The 24,660-nt window shown below is 38.6% G+C and overlaps 1 protein-coding gene across 1 annotated transcript in view; it reads left to right on the top strand.

The window, feature by feature from the left end:
* Positions 1-23,503, top strand: part of BRAP (BRCA1 associated protein) — an 84,701-nt gene extending 61,198 nt beyond the window's left edge. Inside the window, exons 11-12 of the mRNA XM_053701715.1 lie at positions 21,266-21,369; positions 22,233-23,503. Of these exons, the coding sequence (XP_053557690.1) occupies positions 21,266-21,369; positions 22,233-22,587 (459 nt within the window). The 3' untranslated portion in view covers positions 22,588-23,503. The remainder of the gene's footprint in view (positions 1-21,265; positions 21,370-22,232) is intronic.
* Positions 23,504-24,660: the final 1,157 nt, after the last annotated feature.

Raw genomic sequence — 24,660 nt, 5'->3', positions numbered from 1 at the left:
TATTTGATTATGGGGAGTATTTAAAACTAAAAACAGGTGCTTCACTGACTTATTACCAATAGAGATAGATAATAAGCACTTAGCTGTGATGTTATAGCTTTCAGACCTGTCATCCAGGCCGTTGACACAGTGGTCTTGGGGAGAAAGATATTTAATCACTTTAGGTTCAGCTATTTGCGTTAATAAACCTTCGCTTATATAGCTAGCTTCCTGTTTTAAGTTTATTTTAGCATACTTTGTTTTACCAAGGTCATGCACTTGTATAGGGATAAATAGATCCTCTTTAACTCTCTCAATCCCTGTGAGGTATTGAGTGTGGCCTCCCCCCTTAGGGATTTTATGATCCCCCTTGTGGAGTGATATGGTTAATACATCGCCATCTAGGGAAATATTCGCTATCTTTCCAGGCGAAATTTTAAAAGTATTACCATCAGAGCCACTAAAAGGAGTCTGATCATCTATTTGTAGAATAGTGATTTCAGGTACAGAGTTATTTCTGAAATGAATCTCCACAGCATCTGGTTTCTCTTCCACCACGTGACAGCTATGTCGGGCGCGAGATGTACCAGATTTTTCATAATTGATAGGCCGTTTAACTTGCGACCAAATTACATTATTTATGCAATCAATTATGGTGCTTAATCGTTTCAGGAGATCACTACCAATAATTAAACGATCAGTTGGCAGATCCACTATAATGACAGGGTGTCTTATGACCCTGTTCCCCAATTTAAATTTTAACCAGGCAGTACCGTAAACTTTTAGGGAGTCACCCCCAACACCTATTAGAGAACCGTCAAATTCTTTTATTTTAGGTTTGTGGGATGTTAGCTCATTTAGCTGTGTGTAGTATCTGTGGGATAAGATAGTTGCCTGTGACCCAGTGTCAATTAATCCCCTGATAGGGTTGGAGACTGAATCTTGCAGCTCAACTAGTACATAATATCTTCCTGCAGTTTCTATCATTTCACACATAAAATTTGCATTCTCATACATTTGTGGGCTTCGCCACGTATTACCTGAGTTTGCCATGCTTTCCGATGCAGAAGAAGCTTCATACCTACCTGTTTCCTCTATGACAGGGTCGGCTGGATTCTTTTGTACTGCATCTGTGGAAACAAGGTTAAGAGAGAGCTGCAAAGGAAGAGATTTGTTAACTTTTTCCGGCTGATGTCGCTCATTGTCACAGCTAATTTGTCCGTTTCCGGTCTGTGGGGAGATAACATGATTAGTATCATTGATATTTATTACTACATTTTGTATATCTCTCCCCTCCCCTTCAGGTGATACTGCAGTATTTATGACTGTGCCTGTGGTCCACTGCTGACCACTGGCTGTACCCCTAAAAAAGTATTGTTCGGTTGCTGAGCCGTAGATTTTTGACTCATATTAGCGATTTGTTCGCTCAACCGATTTAATTTGGTAAACAGCATATCTACCTGATTGTACAAGTTACCTCTACCCCTGGGCCTATCTCTTGGTGCCCCATTGTACTGATTCCTGGACCATTGCGTTCCCTCAGAATCAGGGCCACTATTTCTATTCTGGCGTGGTTGCCCCTGGGGTTCAGCTTGTTCAGCGTTAGTACTTTGGGGAGCATTATATCTCTGGGGTGTCTGGTTACCCTGAGAATATCTTCGCCGTCTATTGTATCTACCCTTGCGCGGATACCAATTATTTGGTGAGTATTCTCTTTGTGAGTAATTATTCACCTGATTATGTCCCCCACTTTGGTTATAGTCTCCCTGCGCCTCAACCTGTGTAGGGGGAGGGGCAGAATTAAACCTCTGTGGAGATGGCCTGTTTTGACTGGCCACCTCTGCATAAGTCCTCTTGTTAGACTCCAAATTGAGGGGGCTAGGTGACACCCTAGTTTCTGCCACAATTTTGGGTTTTGACTCCTTTTTAACCCCCTGTTCACTGGATTGCTGAATAGAGTATAATTTTGTACTCTCTTTGATCAGCCATTCCAATGAGCAGTCCTCATCAAAATCTCTAGCTAAGTTAATTTTGATGGGTGTAGGTAGTGCTTCAAAAAATAAATTTACAAATTCTGAGCCATCAAATCTGGGATTATCTTCAGCCATACTGTACGCATTTTTCAATACAGAAAGGAATTCGACTGGACTCTGATTCGCACGACACTTTAAACCATATACCGCTATTTTCGCGGCAGTTTTAGTGCGATATTGCCCGAATTCTTTTCTGCATTGTTGTTTTACCCCATTCCAGGAATGAATATTCATATCCTTTAGTGAAGCAAAGAATTTGTGATGCTTACTGTCAAATACCCAAGGCAGAAATTCAATTTTCAATTTCTCACTTGTAACATTCATTATAGCTAACGCATTTTCAAAAGCCTGTAAATGATCAATTACAGATGTTGTTCCCTTATTGGAGAATATAGGTACTGCGCGTTGTACGAAGGTGATTATTTTATGGGAATCATAGACTTTATCAGACTTATTTTGGGATTCTCTGTTAGAGTTTCCCTCCCCCGCATCAGCTGCACTACAGCTGTCCTCTGGATTTACATCCTGAGGGGATTGTCTATTTGGGAAATCTACTTCTGACCCGTTAGGGGTCATTTGTCTATGTTGTTCTATATATTTTCGTACCTCGTCCCTGACGCGTTCGCTAAAGGAGTTAGCATTATCTGTATTATTTTCATTGCTAATATAGGGGTTTTCATTATGGCGATATGACCTTTTTAAATCGCTTAGTTCTCTCTGGCTTTGCGCAAGCTGTTTATTTAAATCTTGTATCTGCGCGATTAAGTCCATATTGTGCTTATCTAAGGTGGCTAGGTTTTGGGCAAATTCATCCATTTTATTTTTGGCTGTTTTTAAACCCTCTTCGCGTCTGCGCGAGGAACGAATACTATTTTCTAGCTCCTGTATTTGCAATCGTTTGTCTGTGACACAAAACGACATTTCGTCAATTATGCATATTAGAAGGGGCCAAGATTTTAGTATTAGTTTTTCTCGCTTTTTGGGATCTTTGCATTGATTAATCATTAATAATTCCTGGAAGAATTCATTCTCTTCATTCCACATATTATTATTAACGGTAATATTTTTAGCCCTAGTTTCAAGCATATCCACAAAATCATTTAATTCACCAGCAATATTTAACTTCCCTTTAATGTAACTTAAGATATCTTTCTTAAGGACCTGACCTTTAGTAATGGGTATTGTAATGGGACCAATTTCATTGCTATGTATAGAATTAAATGAGTCACTTCTGGCTACAGACATTATTGTATTGGTTTAGTATTTATTTAAATAAAATGCTAATACAATTTTTGCCAATAAAAAGAGAGAAAAATTTTATATTTAAAAAAAAAAAAAATATTATTAATTTTGAAATATGAAAAATTAATATTCCGAAATATGAAAAATTAATATTTTTGATTAACTTTGAAAATATGAAAATTTAATATTTTTGATTAATTTTGAAATATGAAAAATTAATATTTTTATTAATTTTTCAAAATTAATCTTTAATAATATTTCAAGATATTAATGTCAATCTCGAAATATGAAAATTAATATTTCAACTTTTCAAAAAAAATTATATCTTCAAAATATTAATATCGAAATATGAATTTATTTTTTTTTCTCCTTTATAATAATTTCTATTTACTTACAAATATATTATATCAATTATGATGGATATTATTAAATCTCATGCAATGCCTCCAATTATTATGTCAGTATATTTATGAAAATCTTAGTAGTGCTATCCAAATAATATATATAAGTTTATGGCAGGGTTATAAACACAATACAAAGAAGTAGAAACCCTTATCAACCATGCACCTACTAGACCATACAATTAATATAAATATCTGAATTCTTTTATTTAGTTAATATCCATAAACATATTGAAGTATATTTGCAATAAAAGGAAATGAAACCAAATGTATATATGCGTTAAAACCAACTCTTAAGATATGCTATTCTTCTTACAAAACCCAGAACAATATACCTTCACAATTCAGCCTTATTTATTTAACACAATGGGACTAAAAACCTTTAACATCCAAGCAATACAATTCTAAACAGTGTTTATAAAACAATAGGATAAAATATATATTCTGCTATTTAACTGCAATTTATCCTAATACAAAATTAACCGACAATATCAGAACTTGTATAGATGAGTTACTTAGCCAATTCAGACACAGATTTGAACAAAACCTAGGCTTATAACTACCAATTTAAAATACAATATACTTCACCAATTTTGAACCAATTCGTAGCGGTCTTTAGGTCATCTCATTTGAAAGAAGGTTTTTGCACAAATCAAGGATAAGTTTTAAGCTCCTTGCTGAAGTGAACTTTTTTTTTTTTTAGGTATATCGCAGCCAAAATCAGATCACTAATTTTCAACAAGTTACAGACAACTCTCCCTTGTGCATTCAACACTCCCATTATATAATCATTGATGACATCATGTGGGTGGCACTACGGGAGCTGACCTTCCCATTGGTTATCTGGGAAGTCTAAATCGGATTGGCCCTTGGAAATTTCATTTTTAACAGCCAGAAAGAACCTTCTGGCTGTAGTTCTCGCAACATAACACCAGGTGGCAGCATACAGTACAACATAGCAATACAATACAGCATTTCTGACATTTTTAAGCAAGTTAATTTTTTTTTTTATAAAATGGTTATTTAATCAGATCACACTCTCTGCATTAATCATATATAACCCCAATTACAGATGGTTAATATTAGGTTATTTTTTCTGATTATTCTGATACCAAATATGTTATATTATTAACATTTTATTATATTAAGGTAATTTAACACTGCTAATTATTAGCTTAAAATGCATTATAATTTTATCAGTATTCTGGCATTTACATGTGAATAATAGCTTATTTTTAATTCAGTATTGTACTGTATTCCAAGTGAATCCTGTCTATGTAGATCTGAAATAAGAAAATAAATGTTAATAATCACTTCTCTTCAGGTCCATAAACATCTATTCATGTTTTTAAACACACAGAGGCTAAGTAAGATCTTTTGTGTTTTCAAAACATATACATCATTTCTATGTATATCTGAATTTATTTCCTATATAAATATCCCCTGCAGCAATCATCCACCTAATACAATGTGCTTAATTTTAATATATATATATCATGAATCATAATGTAAGTCATTTGTCTTCACTGTATTATCCTAACATTCTAACTTTTCAGTAACTTCAGTTGCCAGACTTTTTGTCTCATACTCACCACATGGGGTCAATCCATGAGGAGTTGTAAGAGTCTTTAAAACAGCATATTTCCTGTTTAGCCAGAAGTGCAGATGAGTATTTGATTTTATTTGTGTCACCTTCCCCCAAGAGGGGTTTTTGCAGTAAGTCTTCAAATAGAGATTCAGTGAGATAGAACTGTTGTATCACACGTGTCAAATTCCAAAGGGGTCCTTGAACACATTCTTTTCTCACCTCACCAAATGTTCTGAGGTTATAAAAATCTGCATATATAGTCAAATGAATAGGGTCACTGAGCTATTTCCTTTAGAAAAGAAATGTTTGTGTTTCAAAAAGGCTCTACTGATCGTCAATCCTGATAGACGTGTATTAGAAGCTGTGTTCAACAAACTCATGTTTAATTAATCCTGAGTTCTCATCTAACATATACAGTGTATAAAATATACATATATATATATATATATATATATGTACACATATGTAATATTCATCATAATATTCATATACTCTGACAGTACCAAACCTGGATTTCTTCCTAAGGTGGTATCTAATAAGAATATCAATCAGGAGATTGTAGTTCCGTCACTGTGTCCTAATCCTTCTTCAAAGAAGGAACGTCTATTACACAATCTTGACGTGGTTCGTGCTTTAAAGTTTTATTTACAAGCTACTAAGGATTTTCGTCAAACATCTGCATTGTTTGTTGTCCACTCTGGACAGAGGAGAGGCCAAAAGGCTTCGGCATCTTCTCTTTCTTTTTGGCTGAGAAGCATAATCCGTTTAGCTTATGAGACTGCTGGCCAGCAGCCTCCTGAAAGAATTACAGCTCATTCCACTAGAGCGGTAGCTTCCACATGGGCTTTTAAAAATGAGGCCTCTGTTGAACAGATTTGTAAGGCGACGACTTGGTCTTCGCTTCATACTTTTTCTAAATTCTACAAATTTGATACTTTTGCTTCCTCGGAGGCTATTTTTGGGAGAAAGGTCTTGCAGGCAGTGGTGCCTTCCGTTTAAGTTCCTGCCTTGTCCCTCCCTTCATCCGTGTCCTAAAGCTTTGGTATTGGTATCCCACAAGTAATGGATGAACCCGTGGACTGGATACACCTTACAAGAGAAAACAAAATTTATGCTTACCTGATAAATTTCTTTCTCTTGTGGTGTATCCAGTCCATGGCCCGCCCTGTCACTTTAAGGCAGGTGTTTTTTATTTTTAAACTACAGTCACCACTGCACCCTATAGTTTCTCCTTTCTCTTGCTTGTCTTCGGTCGAATGACTGGGGGTGGCAGTTATGGGAGGAGCTATATAGACAGCTCTGCTGTGGGTGTCCTCTTGCAACTTCCAGTTGGGAAGGAGGATATCCCACAAGTAATGGATGAACCCATGGACTGGATACACCACAAGAGAAAGAAATTTATCAGGTAAGCATAAATTTTTTTGTTTTTTGTTTTTGTGTCCCTTTAAAGTGATAGCAAGTCAAAATGAAACTTGCATGATTCAGAAAAAGCATATCATTTTTCTACTCTTTTAAATTCACTTCTATTTTCAAATGTGCTTCGTTCTCTTGGTATCCCTTGTTGAAAAAGAATACGCACATATCCTACACTAATGGGAGCTAGCTGTTGTTTGGTGCCTGCACACATTTGTCTCTTGTGATTGGCTAACAAGATGTGTTCATCTATCTGCCAGTAGTGCAGTGCTGTTCCTTTAGCAAATGATTACAAGAGAATGAAGCAAATTGGATAATAAGGAGGGGCCGAACAGCCCTCCATGTGCTCGCCAGAGGTAGCCTGACTGCCATTAGGTATCGAGATGAGATCCTCAGACCCCTTGTGAGAGCATATGCTGGTGCGGTTGGCCCTGGGTTCCTCCTAATGCAAGACAATGCTAGACCTCATGTGGCTGGAGTGTGTCAGCAGTTCCTGCAAGATGAAGGCATTGATGCTATGGACTGGCCCACCCGTTCCCCAGACCTGAATCCAATTGAGCACATCTTGGACATCATGTCTCGCTCCATCCACCAACTTCACGTTGCACCACAGACTGTCCAGGAGTTGGTGGATGCTTTAGTCCAGGTCTGGGAGGAGATCCCTCAGGAGACCATCCGCCACCTCATCAGGAGCATGCACAGGCATTGTAGGGAGGTCATACAGGCACGTGGAGGCCACACACACTACTGAGCCTCATTTTGACTTGTTTTAAGGACATTACATCAAAGTTGGATCTGCCTGTAGTGTGTTTTTCCACTTTAATTTTGAGTGTGACTCCAAATCCAGACCTCCATGGGTTGAAAAATTTGATTTCCATTTTTTAATTTTTGTGTGATTTTGTTGTCAGCACATTCAGCTATGTAAAGAACAAAGTATTTAATTAGAATATTTAAGATCTAGGATGTGTTATTTTAGTGTTCCCTTAATTTTTTTGAGCAGTGTATATATATACTTTCCTATTAAATGTAATACAAATGGTGCATAACAAGAAAAAGAAGGATCTCTATTTTAATGGATCCTTGCAGAAAGACAGGGAATACAACACTCTTTTACTTAGTCAAATAACGTTCAATGCAGGATATAGAATTGCAAGTGCAGCAAAATCACACACCCATTCATACATAAAATCACACCAAAAGCAGATTTGATCTATTCAAAGGTATATATATATATATATAAAGGTATATTGTAGCTTCATCTTATTAAACAGTCCACTGTTGAGTCTATTATGCGTGCACACAAAAAGATATAGAAAAATATAAATTAGTGGCCTCAGCTGGAACAAAGTTAATAAAAAGCAGATAATACAATTATTATTTTCCATTGTTCTCTCTAAGTATTAAACTTTGCTTTTGTGACAAATATAAGGAAAGCATGTGTGTGTACACAAAATGATAACATGAGATCTGATTTTTACCTGCAGGATCAACCCATTGTAATAGGCTGTGGCTTCAAAGCAAAAAACAGCAATTTCATATACACAAACCTAAAAATGCAAGGTCTCATACATTCTATACTCTGCAGCTGGTTTAAAAACAGAATTTATGTTTACCTGATAAATTTCTTTCTCCAACGGTGTGTCCGGTCCACGGCGTCATCCTTACTTGTGGGATATTCTCTTCCCCAACAGGAAATGGCAAAGAGCCCAGCAAAGCTGGTCACATGATCCCTCCTAGGCTCCGCCTACCCCAGTCATTCGACCGACGTTAAGGAGGAATATTTGCATAGGAGAAACCATATGGTACCGTGGTGACTGTAGTTAAAGAAAATAAAATATCAGACCTGATTAAAAAAACCAGGGCGGGCCGTGGACCGGACACACCGTTGGAGAAAGAAATTTATCAGGTAAACATAAATTCTGTTTTCTCCAACATAGGTGTGTCCGGTCCACGGCGTCATCCTTACTTGTGGGAACCAATACCAAAGCTTTAGGACACGGATGAAGGGAGGGAGCAAATCAGGTCACCTAAATGGAAGGCACCACGGCTTGCAAAACCTTTCTCCCAAAAATAGCCTCAGAAGAAGCAAAAGTATCAAACTTGTAAAATTTGGTAAAAGTGTGCAGTGAAGACCAAGTCGCTGCCCTACATATCTGATCAACAGAAGCCTCGTTCTTGAAGGCCCATGTGGAAGCCACAGCCCTAGTGGAATGAGCTGTGATTCTTTCGGGAGGCTGCCGTCCGGCAGTCTCGTAAGCCAATCTGATGATGCTTTTAATCCAAAAAGAGAGAGAGGTAGAAGTTGCTTTTTGACCTCTCCTTTTACCTGAATAAACAACAAACAAGGAAGATGTTTGTCTAAAATCCTTTGTAGCATCTAAATAGAATTTTAGAGCGCGAACAACATCCAAATTGTGCAACAAACGTTCCTTCTTTGAAACTGGTTTTGGACACAGAGAAGGTACGATAATCTCCTGGTTAATGTTTTTGTTAGAAACAACTTTTGGAAGAAAACCAGGTTTAGTACGTAAAACCACCTTATCTGCATGGAACACCAGATAAGGAGGAGAACACTGCAGAGCAGATAATTCTGAGACTCTTCTAGCAGAAGAAATCGCAACTAAAAACAAAACTTTCCAAGATAATAACTTAATATCAACGGAATGTAAGGGTTCAAACGGAACCCCCTGAAGAACTGAAAGAACTAAATTGAGACTCCAAGGAGGAGTCAAAGGTTTGTAAACAGGCTTGATTCTAACCAGAGCCTGAACAAAGGCTTGAACATCTGGCACAGCTGCCAGCTTTTTGTGAAGTAATACCGACAAGGCAGAAATCTGTCCCTTCAGGGAACTTGCCGATAATCCTTTTTCCAATCCTTCTTGAAGGAAGGATAGAATCCTAGGAATCTTAACCTTGTCCCAAGGGAATCCTTTAGATTCACACCAACAGATATATTTTTTCCAAATTTTGTGGTAAATCTTTCTAGTCACAGGCTTTCTGGCCTGAACAAGAGTATCGATCACAGAATCTGAGAACCCTCGCTTCGATAAAATCAAGCGTTCAATCTCCACGCAGTCAGCTGGAGTGAAACCAGATTCGGATGTTCGAACGGACCCTGAACAAGAAGGTCTCGTCTCAAAGGTAGCTTCCAAGGTGGAGCCGATGACATATTCACCAGATCTGCATACCAAGTCCTGCGTGGCCACGCAGGAGCTATCAAAATCACCGACGCCCTCTCCTGCTTGATCCTGGCTATCAGCCTGGGGATGAGAGGAAATGGCGGGAACACATAAGCTAGTTTGAAGGTCCAAGGTGCTACTAGTGCATCCACTAGAGCCGCCTTGGGATCCCTGGATCTGGCCCCGTAGCAAGGAACTTTGAAGTTCTGACGAGAGGCCATCAGATCCATGTCTGGAATGCCCCACAGGTGAGTGACTTGGGCAAAGATTTCCGGATGGAGTTCCCACTCCCCCGGATGCAATGTCTGACGACTCAGAAAATCCGCTTCCCAATTTTCCACTCCTGGGATGTGGATAGCAGACAGGTGGCAGGAGTGAGACTCCGCCCAAAGAATAATTTTGGTTACTTCTTCCATCGCTAGGGAACTCCTTGTTCCCCCTTGATGGTTGATGTACGCAACAGTCGTCATGTTGTCTGATTGAAACCGAATGAACCTGGTCCTCGCAAGCTGGGGCCAGGCCTGGAGCGCATTGAATATCGCTCTCAGTTCCAGAATATTTATCGGTAGAAGAGATTCTTCCCGAGACCAAAGACCCTGAGCTTTCAGGGATCCCCAGACCGCGCCCCAGCCTATCAGACTGGCGTCGGTCGTGACAATGACCCACTCTGGTCTGTGGAACATCATCCCTTGAGACAGATTGTCCAGGGACAGCCACCAACGGAGTGAGTCTCTGGTCCTCTGATTTACTTGTATCTTCGGAGACAAGTCTGTATAGTCCCCATTCCACTGACTGAGCATGCACAGTTGTAATGGTCTTAGATGAATGCGCGCAAAAGGAACTATGTCCATCGCCGCCACCATCAACCCGATCACTTCCATGCACTGAGCTATGGAAGGAAGAGGAACGGAATGAAGTATCCGACAAGAGTCCAGAAGCTTTGTTTTTCTGGCCTCTGTTAGAAAGATCCTCATTTCTAAGGAGTCTATAATTGTTCCCAAGAAGGGAACCCTTGTTGACGGGGATAGAGAACTCTTTTCCACGTTCACTTTCCAGCCGTGAGATCTGAGAAAGGCCAGGACAATGTCCGTGTGAGCCTTTGCTTGAGGAAGGGACGACGCTTGAATCAGAATGTCGTCCAGGTAAGGTACTACTGCAATGCCCCTTGGTCTTAGCACCGCTAGAAGGGACCCTAGTACCTTTGTGAAAATCCTTGGAGCAGTGGCTAATCCGAAAGGAAGCGCCACGAACTGGTAATGTTTGTCCAGGAATGCAAACCTTAGGAACCGATGATGTTCCTTGTGGATAGGAATATGTAGATACGCATCCTTTAAATCCACCGTGGTCATGAATTGACCTTCCTGGATGGAAGGAAGGATAGTTCGAATGGTTTCCATCTTGAACGATGGGACCTTGAGAAATTTGTTTAAGATCTTGAGATCTAGGATTGGTCTGAACGTTCCCTCTTTTTTGGGAACTATGAACAGATTGGAGTAGAACCCCATCCCTTGTTCTCTTAATGGAACAGGATGAATCACTCCCATTTTTAACAGGTCTTCTACACAATGTAAGAACGCCTGTCTTTTTATGTGGTCTGAAGACAACTGCGACCTGTGGAACCTCCCCCTTGGGGGAAGTCCCTTGAATTCCAGAAGATAACCCTGGGAGACTATTTCTAGCGCCCAAGGATCCAGAACATCTCTTGCCCAAGCCTGAGCGAAGAGAGAGAGTCTGCCCCCCACCAGATCCGGTCCCGGATCGGGGGCCAATATTTCATGCTGTCTTGGTAGCAGTGGCAGGTTTCTTGGCCTGCTTTCCCTTGTTCCAGCCTTGCATTGGTCTCCAAGCTGGCTTGGCCTGAGAAGAATTACCCTCTTGCTTAGAGGACGTAGCACCTTGGGCTGGTCCGTTTTTACGAAAGGGACGAAAATTAGGTCTATTTTTTGCCTTGAAAGGCCGATCCTGAGGAAGGGCGTGGCCCTTACCCCCAGTGATATCAGAGATAATCTCTTTCAAGTCAGGACCAAACAACGTTTTCCCCTTGAAAGGAATGTTTAGTAGCTTGTTCTTGGAAGACGCATCAGCCGACCAAGATTTCAACCAAAGCGCTCTGCGCGCCACAATAGCAAACCCAGAGTTCTTAGCCGCTAACTTAGCCAATTGCAAAGAAGCGTCTAGAGTGAAAGAATTAGCCAATTTGAGAGCATTGATTCTGTCCATAATCTCCTCATAAGGAGGAGAGTCACTATCGAGCACCTTAAGCAGTTCATCAAACCAGAAATATGCGGCAGTAGTGACAGGGACAATGCATGAAATGGGTTGTAGAAGGTAACCCTGCTGAACAAACATCTTTTTAAGCAAACCTTCTAATTTTTTATCCATAGGATCTTTGAAAGCACAACTATCCTCTATGGGAATAGTGGTGCGTTTGTTTAAAGTAGAAACCGCTCCCTCGACCTTGGGGACTGACTGCCATAAGTCCTTTCTAGGGTCGACCATAGGAAACAATTTTTTAAATATGGGGGGAGGGACGAAAGGAATACCGGGCCTTTCCCATTCTTTATTAACAATGTCCGCCACCCGCTTGGGTATAGGAAAAGCTTCTGGGAGCCCCGGCACCTCTAAGAACTTGTCCATTTTACATAGTTTCTCTGGGATGACTAAATTTTCACAATCATCCAGAGTGGATAATACCTCCTTAAGCAAAATGCGGAGATGTTCCAATTTAAATTTAAATGTAATCACATCAGATTCAGCCTGCTGAGAAATGTTCCCTAAATCAGTAATTTCTCCCTCAGACAAAACCTCCCTGGCCCCCTCAGATTGGGTTAGGGGCCCTTCAGAGATATTAATATCAGCGTCGTCATGCTCTTCAGTAACTAAAACAGAGCAGCCACGCTTACGCTGACAAGGGTTCATTTTGGCTAAAATGTTTTTGACAGAATTATCCATTACAGCCGTTAATTGTTGCATAGTAAGGAGTATTGGCGCGCTAGATGTACTAGGGGCCTCCTGAGTGGGCAAGACTCGTGTAGACGAAGGAGGGAATGATGCAGTACCATGCTTACTCCCCTCACTTGAGGAATCATCTTGGGCATCATTGTCATTATCACATAAATCACATTTATTTAAATGAATAGGAATTCTGGCTTCCCCACATTCAGAACACAGTCTATCTGGTAGCTCAGACATGTTAAACAGGCATAAACTTGATCAGAAAGTACAAAAAACGTTTTAAAATAAAACCGTTACTGTCACTTTAAATTTTAAACTGAACACACTTTATTACTGCAATTGCGAAAAAACATGAAGGAATTGTTCAAAATTCACCAAATTTTCACCACAGCGTCTTAAAGCTTTGAAAATATTGCACACCAATTTTGGAAGCTTTAACCCTTAAAATAACGGAACCGGAGCCGTTTTAAGCTTTAACCCCTTTACAGTCCCTGGTATCTGCTTTGCTGAGACCCAACCAAACCCAAAGGGGAATACGATACCAAATGACGCCTTCAGAAGTCTTTTATAAGTATCAGAGCTCCTCTCACATGCGACTGCATGCCATGCCTCTCAAAAACAAGTGCGCAACACCGGCGCGAAAATGAGACTCTGCCTATGCTTTGGGAAAGCCCCTAAAGAATAAGGTGTCTAAAACAGTGCCTGCCGATATTATTATATCAAAATACCCAGATAAAATGATTCCTCAAGGCTAAATATGTGTTAATAATCAATCGATTTAGCCCAGAAAAAGTCTACAGTTTAAATAAGCCCTTGTGAAGCCCTTATTTACAATCGTAATAAACATGGCTTACCGGATCCCATAGGGAAAATGACAGCTTCCAGCATTACATCGTCTTGTTAGAATGTGTCATACCTCAAGCAGTAAGAGACTGCACTCTGTTCCCCCAACTGAAGTTAATTGCTCTCAACAGTCCTGTGTGGAACAGCCATGGATTTTAGTTACGGTTGCTAAAATCATTTTCCTCATACAAACAGAATTCTTCATCTCTTTTCTGTTTCTGAGTAAATAGTACGTACCAGCACTATTTGAAAATAACAAACTCTTGATTGAATAATGAAAAACTACAGTTAAACACTAAAAAACTCTAAGCCATCTCCGTGGAGATGTTGCCTGTACAACGGCAAAGAGAATGACTGGGGTAGGCGGAGCCTAGGAGGGATCATGTGACCAGCTTTGCTGGGCTCTTTGCCATTTCCTGTTGGGGAAGAGAATATCCCACAAGTAAGGATGACGCCGTGGACCGGACACACCTATGTTGGAGAAAAGGCATATAAAATACATTAAGTGAAAAAGAATTGTATAATATACTGTCCCTTTAATGTATCTGAAGCTTTCTATCAAACCACACTGTCCTATTGCTCTTTCTAGTCATACAAGTTTTATTGTTGATGTCTTTTCCTGTTTTATTTATTTATTTCTAACTGTTGCATTTTAATTACTCATTATAATGTTAGAATTGTATTGATTAACTTACAGATTAATATGTTAATTTACTGACTTAAGTAGCAGTTTAGGAGTGTTGTCTCTGACAGAGGGGTAAGTTGCTTCCTTTTGGTTTCACAGGCCATAAGATGTGTTTGGGCTGATTTTATAACTACTTACCTTAGTTAACAGATGTAACACAATGCAAGCTCTCCATCCAACAAACTGGGAACAAGTGAAGGCTTGCATTTGTATGGCTGTATTAAGGACCCAGGTTTTGGAAGAGACCTTGACGTGGTACCTGGGCTTGTCCCATTTGGCCAGATGCAGTAACTAACGCTTCCAGTTTTGCTTTTAATCTTAGCTGAGAACTTGTAAGCGGGTGCTGGACTTTCTCTGTGTGTTGTATTAATTTATTTTGTAATTAATTTTTCCTGGGGTTAACTGCCTGTGACTCTGGGGACAGCACAGCTTCCTGAGATTGCTATTGAGCACCCAGGGCTGAGCATGTTGCAGGGTCATAGGATGTGTACCCAATCTAGTCTGAGAGTGCAGTCCCCTTAAGTGTTTTGTGTGTATGTGTGTTTGTATATATATATGTGTGTGTGTGTGTGTATGTATATATTACATTACTGGGCTAAAAGAAGCTGCACCCAGGTGGTAAATCGCCATAGAACAGGCTAACAATGGTATTGAGACGGCTGTTCTTTCCTGTGAGTGTGCTTCTCTCTGTGTGTATGTATGATGTATGTGTGTGTGTATATATGTGTGTGTGTGTGTATATATGTGTGTGTGTGTGTGTGTATATATATATATATATATATATATATATATATATATATATATATATATATACTAGAAGAGGAGAAAAGGGCGCAAAAAAGGAGGAGTCCGAAAAAAGGAACTGGATTACAGTTTTGTTTTCAAATAATAGCTACAAATATAAGCTGCTATCCCTTAAAGAGAAAATATATACTGGAATGAACTATTCCTGCAAATACTCTCAATAAAATATGTAGCAAAAAGAGAACCTAAGGGAATTGGTTAGCGCTATTTCTACATAAAAAAAACACAAGGAGGAAAAAAAAAAAGTGGAAGAAAGAATAATAATAGTCTGGATATAATAAAAACTTGAGCACATGTAAATATACCAGAAATGGAATGAAGTGGTAGTTTGAATATTGATAAATATAAACTAAAAACAAATGATTAAAAAAACGTCCTCCAAACAAAAAACGATATTTCAGATGATCATTCTTATGTGAGCATATACTATCTCTCCTGGGTATATATCTAAAGTTCCTACTTACAGGATATAACCTCAGTCCTATGAGGTAAGGTATTCACACTTCAGGGGAGCACTTCTGTGGTGCATGTAGTAGACCAAATGACTTTCTGTCAAATTTTGAGACTCCTGGATTTCGTGCTACGTTCTAGATAAATACAACAGGTTCCCCTCTTGATGTACAGTAGGCTCCCAGATAATCCATACGGATAGCTTCCGATTTTTTGTCCCTGCTGCCTCTCGGATATAGGATCTTTTTCTGAATATGGTAGAACTTTGGGCAAATGATAAAAAAATTGCTACTTATTTGCCTAAAATTCACAAAAATATAGAAAAACCACCAGGCAGACCAATAGTGCCCGGTATTAATTGTTTAACATCAAAATAATCAGAATTTATTGACACTTTTATGCAATCATTGGTTCCTTTGTTAAAATCCTATCTAAAAGGTTCTACAGACACAATTCAAATTGGCTAGGGAAACAGTCTGAGGGCTTCTATAAATGCAATCAAAAAAATTGTGAGGCATATATCCATCACTTTAATGGGAATAAACCTACAAAAAGGTTTAAGTCCAGTCAAACAGGAAAATAATTTGATATAAAAACCTTATGTAACTGTAAAACTGAATATGTAGTTTATATGTTACAGTGCAGTTGTAATTTGCAGTATATTGGCAGGACTACTAGACCATATAAAAAGAGGCTAGTGGAAAATCTAAATAATATATGTGCGGGGGAAAAAACCCATAACCTCTCCCTACACTACAAAAAATGAGCGGCTGGTCTACTACATGCACCACAGAAGTGCCCCCCTGCAGTGCGAATACCTTACCTCGTAGGATTGAGGTTATATCCTGTAAGTAGGAACTTTAGATATATACCCAGGAGAGATAGTATTTGCTCACATAAGAATGATCATCTGAAATATCGTTTTTTTTGTATATATACATCTTGATAGTACCGGCTGGGTTGGACCACCTTTTGCCTTCAGAACTGCTTTAATTCTTTGTGGCATAGATTCAACAAGGTGTATATTATTATTGACATGAAAGCATCACGCAGTTGCTGCAGATTTGTCAGCTGCACATCTATGATGCGAATCTCCCGTTCCACCACATCCCAAAGGTGCTCTATTGGATTGAGATTAGTGACTGTGGAGGCCATTGAAGTACAGTAAATTCGTTGTCATGTTCAAGAAACCAGTTTCAGATGATTTGAGCTTTGTGACATAGTGCATTATCCTGCTGGAAGTAGCCATCAGAAGATGGTTATATTGTAGTCATAAATGGATAGATATGGTCAGCAACAATACTCAGGTAGGCTGTGGCATTTAAACGATGCTCACTTGGTACTAAGGGGCCCAAAGTGTGCAAAGAAAATATCCCCCACACCATTACACCACCAGTCTGAACCGTTGATACAAGGTAGGATGGATCTATGCTTTCATGTTGTTTACGCCAAATTATGACCCTACCATCTGAATGTCGCAGCAAATCGAGACTCATCAGAACAGGCAACATTTTTTCCAATCTTCTATTGTACAATTTTGGTGAGCCTGTGCGAATTGTAGCCTCAGTTTCCTGTTCTTAGCTGACAGGAGTGGCACCTGGTGTGATCTACTGCTGCTGTAGCCCATCTGCATCAAGGTTCAATGTTTTGTGCATTCAGAGATGGTATTCTGCATACCTTGGTTGAGTGATTATTTGAGTTACTGTTGCCTTTATATCATCTCAAACCAGTCTGCCCATTCTCCTCTGACCTCTGACATCAACAAGGCATTTTCGTCCATACAACTGCCTCACACTGGAGATTTTCTCTTTTTCGGACCATTCTTTGTAAACCTTAGAGATGGTTGTGCGTGAAAATCCCAGTAGATCAGCAGTTTTTTAAATACTCAGACCATCCTGACTGGCACCAACCATGCCACGTTTAAAGTCACTTAAAGGGTCATAAAATCCCAAAAATTTGTTTCATGATTCAGATAGAGAATATAATTATAAACAACTTTCCAATTTACTTCTATTATTTAAATTTGCTTCCTTCTCTTGTTATGCTTTGCTGAAATGTTTATCTAGGTAAGGTCAGGAGCAGCAAAGAACCCAGGTTCTAGCTGCTGATTGGTGGATGCATATATATCTCAATTGTCATTGGCTCACCTATATGTTCAGTTAGAAGCCAGTAGTGCATTGCTGCTCTTTTAACAAATAATACTAAGATAATGAAACAAACTAGATAATAGAAGTACATTACAAAGTTGTTTAAAATGGTATTCTCTATTTAAATCATGAAAGAAAATTTTTGGGTTTCATGTCACTTTAAATCCCCTTTCTTCCCCATTATGACGCTTAGTATGAAGTTCAGCAAGTCGTCTACACCACATCTAGATGCCTAAATGTATCGAGTTGCTGCCATGTGATTGGCTGATTAGCAATTTGTGTTACCAAGCAAATGAACAGGTGTACCTAATAAAGTGGCCGGTGTGTGTGTGTGTATGTATGTATGTGTGTATATGTGTATATATATATATATATATAACACCCAAAGAACAATTGGTAGATTATGTCCGGCACACACTTATATACGGCTAATGGCTCCTCATACTGTGTCACAAAAGAAAAGAGACAGACCCAGATTGCGTTCAAAAGAAAAAAGTTTATATATCTTAAATGAGATACATCTGACAGTCTACTTATGTTAACATAAGTAGACTGTCAGATGTATCTCATTTAAGATATATAAACTTTTTTCTTTTAAACGCAATCTGGGTCTGTCTCTTTTCTTTTGTGACACAGTATGAGGAGCCATTAGCCGTATATAAGTGTGTGCCGGACATAATCTACTAATTGTTCTTTGGGTGTTATATTTAATTTTAGATTACCGTGCACTGATTGGGTCACCACAGTATTCATAAAGGGACCCAATCATTACTTGTAAACAATACACGTGACCCTCAAGCTGGCATCTTTTTCAAATATATATATGTGTGTATGTGTATATATATATATATATATATGTGTGTGTATATACCACCTGGGTGCAACTTCTTTTAGCCCAGCAATGCTTTTCACAGAGTAGAACTTTCCTGTAGTATATCAGTCTGATCCCGCCTATTACAGTCAGTCCAGCGCCGAAATACCAGGCAATTCTTCTCTAAACAAGGTACACAGCAACCCCAGACGATCATTTCGGCCTTCATTGGGCCTTGTCAGTGAGGTGTAGCCATATTCCTCTTAGCACTTAGCAAGGAGTCCACGTCTGGCTCCCCCTTTTTGACCTTAGGGAGACTAAATACATAGAGAAATGCACTCACAGGAACGAGCAAGCAGCTCAATACCATTGTTAGCCTGTTCTATGGCGATTTACCACCTGGGTGCAACTTCTTTTAGCCCAGCAATGCTTTTCACAGAGTAGAACTTTTTTGTACTATATCAGTCTGATCCCACCTGTGAGTGCACTTCTCTCTGTATGTATTTAGTCTCCCTATTGGAAAAAGGGGCAACCAGACGTGGACTCCTTGCTCAGTGTGCTTAGAGGAATATGGCTACACCTCACTGACGAGGCCCAATGAAGGCCAAAACGATCGTCTGGGGTTGCTGTGTTCCTTGTTCAGAGAGGAATTGCCTGGTATTTCGGTGCTGGACTGACCGTAGTAGGCGGGATCAAACTGATATACTACAGGAAAGTTCTACTCTGTGAAAAGCATTACTGGGCTAAAAAGCTTCACCCAGGTGGTAAATCGCCATAGAACAGGCTAACCATGGTATTGAGCCAGTTGTTCTTTCCTGTGAGTGCACTTCTCTGTGTATGTGTGTATATGTATATATATGTATATGTGTATATATGTATATATATATACAGGGAGTGCAGAATTATTAGGCAAATGAGTATTTTGACCACATCATCCTCTTTATGCATGCTGTCTTACTCCAAGCTGTATAGGCTCGAAAGCCTACTACCAATTAAGCATATTAGGTGATGTGCAGCTCTGTAATGAGAAGGGGTGTGGTCTAATGACATCAACACCCTATATCAGGTGTGCATAATTATTAGGCAACTTCCTTTCCTTTGGCAAAATGGGTCAAAAGAAGGATTTGACAGGCTCAGAAAAGTCAAAAATAGTGAGATATCTTGCAGAGGGATGCAGCACTCTTAAAATTGCAAAGCTTCTGAAGCGTGATCATCGAACAATCAAGCGTTTCATTCAAAATAGTCAACAGGGTCGTAAGAAGCGTGTGGAAAAACCAAGGCGCAAAATAACTGCCCATGAACTGAGAAAAGTCAAGCGTGCAGCTGCCAAGATGCCACTTGCCACCAGTTTGGCCATATTTCAGAGCTGCAACATCACTGGAGTGCCCAAAAGCACAAGGTGTGCAATACTCAGAGACATGGCCAAGGTAAGAAAGGCTGAAAGACGACCACCACTGAACAAGACACACAAGCTGAAACGTCAAGACTGGGCCAAGAAATATCTCAAGACTGATTTTTCTAAGGTTTTATGGACTGATGAAATGAGAGTGAGTCTTGATGGGCCCGTGGCTGGATTGGTAAAGGGCAGAGAGCTCCAGTCCGACTCAGACGCCAGCAAGGTGGAGGTGGAGTACTGGTTTGGGCTGGTATCATCAAAGATGAGCTTGTGGGGCCTTTTCGGGTTGAGGATGGAGTCAAGCTCAACTCCCAGTCCTACTGCCAGTTTCTGGAAGACACCTTCTTCAAGCAGTGGTACAGGAAGAAGTCTGCATCCTTCAAGAAAAACATGATTTTCATGCAGGACAATGCTCCATCACACGCGTCCAAGTACTCCACAGCATGGCTGGCAAGAAAGGGTATAAAAGAAGAAAATCTAATGACATGGCCTCCTTGTTCACCTGATCTGAACCCCATTGAGAACCTGTGGTCCATCATCAAATGTGAGATTTACAAGGAGGGAAAACAGTACACCTCTCTGAACAGTGTCTGGGAGGCTGTGGTTGCTGCTGCACGCAATGTTGATGGTGAACAGATCAAAACACTGACAGAATCCATGGATGGCAGGCTTTTGAGTGTCCTTGCAAAGAAAGGTGGCTATATTGGTCACTGATTTGTTTTTGTTTTGTTTTGAATGTCAGAAATGTATATTTGTGAATGTTGAGATGTTATATTGGTTTCACTGGTAAAAATAAATAATTGAAATGGGTATATATTTGTTTTTTGTTAAGTTGCCTAATAATTATGCACATTAATAGTCACCTGCACACACAGATATCCCCCTAAAATAGCTATAACTAAAAACAAACTAAAAACTACTTCCAAAACTATTCAGCTTTGATATTAATGAGTTTTTTGGGTTCATTGAGAACATGGTTGTTGTTCAATAATAAAATTAATCCTCAAAAATACAATATATATATAAAAAATCATGTGTTTGTGCTTTTGGGTGCACATTCATCAGAAAAGCACATTGGTGCAAACAAATTCCAGATATTGGTTCTATATATTTTGTCTTAGTGTATTTTAATATTGATAATTGTAAAATACAAAGGAGCAAAAACTCAGTGTTCTAGTAATAATATTGTGGCTATATTCACTAGGCCAATAATACATTTTAAATACTTGGATCAACTTACACTTTTGTTGCACAGATGTATGCATGTTGTAGAATTGATATGGTGATTGGATAATGTTTTCTTTGTTGAAATTTATCATGTAGTCTCCTTTATTTATAGATTAATAATATGAAGGCAAAATTTAAAGAGACCATAGATAAGTTTGACAGCCTTGAACATAGACTGAATGATCTTTTGAAGGAAAAACAAGCCGTGGAAAGAAGGTATGTAGCATTTTGGCAGTTTTTTTAAACTGACACATTACACAAACTTTAAAATGAATCCTAAGGTTTGTTTACTTTAACCCGTATTGCGTTATTTCAGATTTTCTTGTGAATCCTAAAGTATTTTTAGGGTTTTCATTGTTCAGATTTAAGTATTTTTTTTACATGCAGATTAATTAATGCAAATCTTAAGTGCTTTATAGATATGTCCATTCGGTAGTTTCGTTCACTGGCGAATGTGTAAGAAGGCAGCTGCTCACTGCATTCAGATCTTTTCAGAGCCGGATGCTTTATGCTCAATATCTTTTGCTTTATGCTTCTGATGCATTTCTTAAAAATTATGAGCTTTAATTGTCCTTTTAAAAGTGTTTAAAAATAAGGCATTTTGACCATTGTTTCTGAATTAAAAAATAGCTGATCTAAAAGGTATTCTGATTTTATATAAGCATATATTTACAAGAATTGCTTTACAGTCTGTTTAGTCTTTTTTGTTGCACATAACCATAATTTAAATTATCAAAATCTTGTTTTATTGTCCCTACCTGCCTGGGAAAAAAAAATCTTTTGTTAACGTAGGTTAAGTGGAGCTGTGTAGTGTTGCAAAGTTAGTGGGGGTTTTAAGTTTATGGTTACTTGTTTTACTTACTTTGTAGTATTTAAAACTTTATAGAAAATTAGAATCACCCACCAGGGGTAAAATTACTAACTTTCTTAATATTATACATAGAAAGCAGTATTTTATTTATAATAATCTGCCGGGAATGTATAGTTTTCAATTTTAAGTCCTGATAAGTGAAAATGTTTACATGTATGGGTGCAAAAATATCTTTACTAACTGAACAACTTGCTTCTGTAATTGGAAGGTGCACTCTGCTTAATACCAAAGTGTCCAAGCTCACCAGTGAGCTGAAAGAAGAACAGGAAATGAACAAATGCCTGCGAGCCAACCAGGCAGTGCTACAAGCCAAACTCAGAGAAGAAGAAAATCTTCGAAAGGAAACTAATGAGCAGAAGGACACACAGATAATGGAAATGCAGGAACAGCTGCGTGATGTAATGTTTTACCTGGAGACACAGCAGAAGATCAACCACTTGCCAGCAGACACACGACAGGAGATTCAAGATGGTCAAATCAATATAGCAATGGCATCTTCCAGCTCTCCTTCTTCAGCAGGAAAACTTACATCAAGAAAGGGACGTGGAAAACGGGGCAAATAAGATGTCCTTTAATCATTGTTTTTCAATATGGATGTCATTGCTCAGTCTGACTTCCTTATACAATTTTAAAGCCTTTTAATGAGTTGGTTAGCTAGCAAGAAAATACACTGGTGTCATAAATGGAGATATAGTTAAGGCTTATATATTATCGATAGAAGCTTTTCAGCACAATTTTGATCCTGATGTAATCTTGTTTTTAAAGCTGCTTCCAATGAGCTTTATGGGAGAGTTTCAGTTGAGAACAATCAGGGGTAGTAGTCTTAACCCTTTTACTGCTAGAAGGACCTGCAACACTTTATCTTCTCTTCTGGCATTATTTGTTAAAACTGAGAAAATAGAAAGTTCTGTCCAAAGTACATTAGAGATTAATGATTATTGGGTATATTTAGACTACAGTAGTCAGAAATATAAGAGTTTTTAGTAATTTAAGAGTGCTTAAAATTGGTATTACGTCTACGTAGGTAGTCATGAGTCAACACAATCCTCAAACCTTCTGATGCTATACAGTATACACTTACTGGTCAGTTCTAGTGCTTTAATATTAATAGTGCCCTTGTTCTCCTCACTATTTGACCACCAGACAGACATATTTCAGTGTAGGATCTTATGCAGAGTGGATATAATAGTAACAGTAATTTGCGTTGCTTTTTTTTTCTTCCCAAAAACAGCCATCTTAACTGACATATTTATTTAATACTTGTTTAAAGGTGGAAAGGAAAGGCTTTATGAGTATGTTGAAATACCCTCCCAAAACCATTGCACTGTTTCAGTAACCTGGAGCAACAAGTACATTTTTGGTTCTGTTTACTGAACCAATGTTCTCAGTGATGCAAAAATAATTGTTATATTGTATCTTCCTTTTTTTTTTTTTTAATTCGATTACTGCAATATCTGCATTAAATTATTAACGACACAACCATTTGTATGTCTTGATTTGTTCAGTTGATTAACTCTGTTGCGCTCCTTGAGTAATTGTAGCATAAAAATATTTTTATTTTTTTATTTTTTATTTACGACAGTGTTTGTGGGGGGGGGTTTTTGTTAATCTTTTTTTTTTTTTATAGTGGTTGGAAATTGTATTTTTACAAATGTAATTTAAATTTGTGACCTGCCATACCAGTGCCAAAAACACATTTAGGTGGGTATGAAAAATCCACAATATAGATAATGTCGAAATATGCACAACTTGCTTGTGCTCTGCTTGGTAGACTTTGAAGACCCTGCAAATCCAGATCTTAGTGTGGGACCTTTCACTAGAATCAATCTAGCTACAAAAAGATCCAAACAGCCATCAAATTTATCTGTTTGGGTGCATCACACGACTCAATCCAACAGAAAATGGGAAGGTCAGGTCAAGAGTGTGAACAGCGTCATATTTGCACACATTACAGTACACCATTTGCATTGAGTTTGGAACATATTTTACAGCTCCAGGATAATTATCAGCTATGAGGTCAGTAAAATCAAAAGTAGTCCCAATGTGCAGTTTTTGTATCATTAGTATTTGTCAACAACATTTTTACCTACTTATTTGGCACAGAGTATGCATCACTTTAAAATCCAGGATGAATGTTCTGTGGCAACAAATAAGCCCTGAGGTGCTTCCTAGGGGGACATTAATTGTAAAACTATATTGTGTTGTACCAAAAAATATCAACATACACAAAGAGACCTAAAGAGAGAGGGAAAAAAAAAAAAAGAATATGAGAGAGAGATTTGATTAGAAAATGCATTTATGTCTGTTCACTTTGTCTCTTTTGTACTGGCTGACACAACATATGAGATAGACGAGAAACAGCTGAGGCATAAATTATATTATTTTCATTTCTGACCTCGGGAACATGATACTATTTTAACCCCTGTCATTTTCAGTTGAAAGGATTTAATAGCCTGGCTCTCTGCTATGCTGGGGTATAGGAGGGGAATTTCTCAAATTAGTGCTGCGGAATCTGCTGGCGCTCTACAAATAACAGATAATAATAAAAAATGTAATGGCTCATGTACTCTCACCATCATGAAATAAATTTAATTTAATATCTCGGATATTATTACGCGGGAATGGGAAAGACCGGG

The sequence above is a fragment of the Bombina bombina genome, chromosome 2 (assembly GCF_027579735.1).
Source record: "Bombina bombina isolate aBomBom1 chromosome 2, aBomBom1.pri, whole genome shotgun sequence".
NCBI classification, from domain to species: Eukaryota; Metazoa; Chordata; class Amphibia; order Anura; family Bombinatoridae; genus Bombina; species Bombina bombina.
The sequence above is the reverse complement of the archived record's forward strand: the minus strand, read 5'-3'. Positions and strand labels throughout refer to the sequence as shown.